The sequence below is a fragment of the Pinus tabuliformis genome, chromosome 5_2, assembly GCF_031772625.1.
Source record: "Pinus tabuliformis cultivar Carrire ecotype Pingquan chromosome 5_2, CPIR1, whole genome shotgun sequence".
NCBI classification, from domain to species: domain Eukaryota; kingdom Viridiplantae; phylum Streptophyta; class Pinopsida; order Pinales; family Pinaceae; genus Pinus; species Pinus tabuliformis.
Window position 1 is genome coordinate 634,498,968 of NC_142306.1, and position 2,762 is coordinate 634,501,729.

The 2,762-nt window shown below is 31.0% G+C and overlaps 1 protein-coding gene across 1 annotated transcript; it reads right to left on the bottom strand.

Annotated features, from left to right (window-relative positions):
- Positions 1-1,678: 1,678 nt before the first annotated feature.
- Positions 1,679-2,023, bottom strand: LOC149160644 (toll/interleukin-1 receptor-like protein). Its single transcript, XM_089434668.1, has one exon. It carries the CDS (start codon positions 2,021-2,023, stop codon positions 1,679-1,681), a length of 345 nt encoding a protein of 114 aa, XP_089290794.1.
- Between the last annotated feature and the right edge of the window lie 739 nt (positions 2,024-2,762).

Sequence of the window (2,762 nt, forward strand, 5' to 3'; positions counted from 1 at the left end):
GAAATTGGGAATGGAATTCTTCTATAGGAAGAACAGGGGATTTCATATCATCCGTTGTTGAATCAAATAAACAAATTATTTATTTTTTCAAATTTAGTTGTGAAGCTCTGAAGATTATACTCATGCATTGCACTGAGCACTAAAATATATATTTAATCTTTGATGCTCAGATCTGAAATCTTAAATACTACATGTTATGCTAGGTTTGGTCACAACTCATATGCAGTAAATGAATGAAAGGAAAATCAAACCATCCCAAAATGAGTTGTATCAAACCATTTCAACATAAAATCCAGTTGGTCCAAAATTTTGTAGGTTTGTTTTCGAAAAATGTTATGAAATTACATTCATCGATGTTCATTCAAGCTTTTTTTGTTAACTTCTTTCCACTGGAACATTCCAAAACTTAATAAAAGATAAAAACTGAGCTTATTCTTTCTCAACTTCATCAAATCTTAAAAAAATACCTCTACTCATGTAATTACTCATAAACTTACCAGACAAAATTAAAAACTCGCATATCCTTTCCTCATAAAGTTGCTAGAAAAATTTAAAAATCTCATTTTCTGTGCTGGAAAATCTAGAAATTAAGTTCGTTCAAGGGCTTGAAGCGTAGCCCTATATTAGTGATTCTAGGGTCATTGTTCGCTTAATTCAATAGGCTCCCTTAGGCTCCAACAATAAGTCATCTAAAGTTATATTTTTGCTTGCCAAACACTATTTGGATAAAATGTTTTGGTTTATTTAGTTATATCTTTTACAAACACTCACAGTAAGATTGATTTTATTTATTTATTTATTTTTATTTTTTTAAATTGGTATATAAACTATTTTTTTTAAAGAGAAAATCATAATTTTTATTAATGAATAAAAGTATCATTCTATTTTTTCATAAAGATGCACTCAAAAAAACCTTGTAGAGCCATCATCCTAGAAAATATGATTAATGCTAACCATATGATTATACTACATCGCAATGAAGACCAGGGTTTCGAAAATAAGATAATATTTTTGAAATAATATAATTTCGGTTTAACTTTTGTTACATATGATCGCACTTCAACGAAAACTTGAAATTCTCCATTTTGATCCGACGAATTCCAGGCTTTCATGATAAGAAGGAAGATAAAATTTTTAGAAAGGATGCTAGTATTGTGAAATTTTATTTTGGAAAGGTTAATGGAATTGAGTTAATTGGGTAATAAATAGTTTTTTAATTATAGAGTTAATAAAAATTTGTCAGAAATTTGAAGCATGAGTTGAATATGATTCAAATAACTTTGTGGAGAATTAATAACTCAAATATATGGTTCTAACAAATACCTATCTCATTCTGAAGAAATTTTAAAGAAAAATATGCGGTTCCTCCAAAAATATATAACAAATAATTTATAAACTAAAGCAAAGCAAATTTTATTATAATTTATGCATAGGAGAACCCGATCATATAGATTTTGTCTAATTCCCAATGAAATTCTTAAAAATTTGAAAATTTCATCCCAATTTTGGAAAGATGAGACGTGATTTTTCTATATCACCAAAATTCTAGCCAATTTTTCCACAGTATTTAGCCTCTCCAAGCAAATCCATCAGTTAAAAAGGATTTTTTGTTTGACAATACATTTGTTCATAGACTATAAAATCAATGGAATTGTAAGAAAATAAAAGGGTTTTACCTTTAATTCGATTTAAATAGCAGACCAGAAATGTGGGAGGCTTGGTTAAGGGCTACCTTCCACGTCTCGATGCATTCCACTGCGACTCTGCCTTTGCGTTGGTGTTCTTCAAAGGCTTTAGCATAATGCCCACTCTCAACGTAAGGAAGGTCTTTAGGCTCAACGTCCCAAAACACGGGAATTATCTTCAAGTTACGCTTGTGATATGATCTCAAAATCCAACGCAGCTCTTCCAAACACCAAGGGGATTCAGCATAATGCTCAGTAAAAAGGGCAATATGAACTGACGCACTTTGAATGGCTCCGAGGATTGTAGGGGACAGAGTATCTCCCATGTGAAGTTCCATGTTATCGAGAAACACGCGCAACTCATGACAATTTGTGAGGCAATGGTAGATGAAGCTCAGTGCTTGCCAAAAGCCAGTGCTTGCCAAAAGCGAGGGAAGAAGAAGAAAAACAACTGGTAGGGAAAAAGTAGTAAAATATCTTCAAGAGTGACATAAAAGAATGGGAAAAAGCAAGAAGGCAACTCAAAGGGTCAGGTTCAATGCACAACAGAACTAGGAGGTGAAAAGAAGGCAACTCATATATTTGGAAAAAACAGTGAAAGTGGAGTGCATGGTTGCCAGATGACACTTCAAATCAATGGTTGAAAGTGTCTCAATTGTTGACAATTGTTGATGCATAGGAAAGCCTATCGACCTAAATATACTAATCCTTCCCCTATTTTTCCCATTTGGATAAGATAATGTTGGATAAACATGCTGAAACACATTTTAAGATAGATATTCTTGTAAAATGTGTTGTAAATATGCTTAAACTATAATATATTTCATGTTGTAAATGTGCTAAAACTATAAGATATATATATATATATATATATATATATATATATACTTTAAATGCGTTATAATGTGATTGTTAGTTTGACAACGAATTAGTAACTTTAGTTAAATGTAAATAGACAGTTGTATACCGAATAAATTAGTTATGTAACGATAGTTGGTGATATAAAACTATCAAATGCCCATGAAATAAAAAACGGAGAATCATTTGTTCAATAAATTTCCATTCAATTCAGTTTTA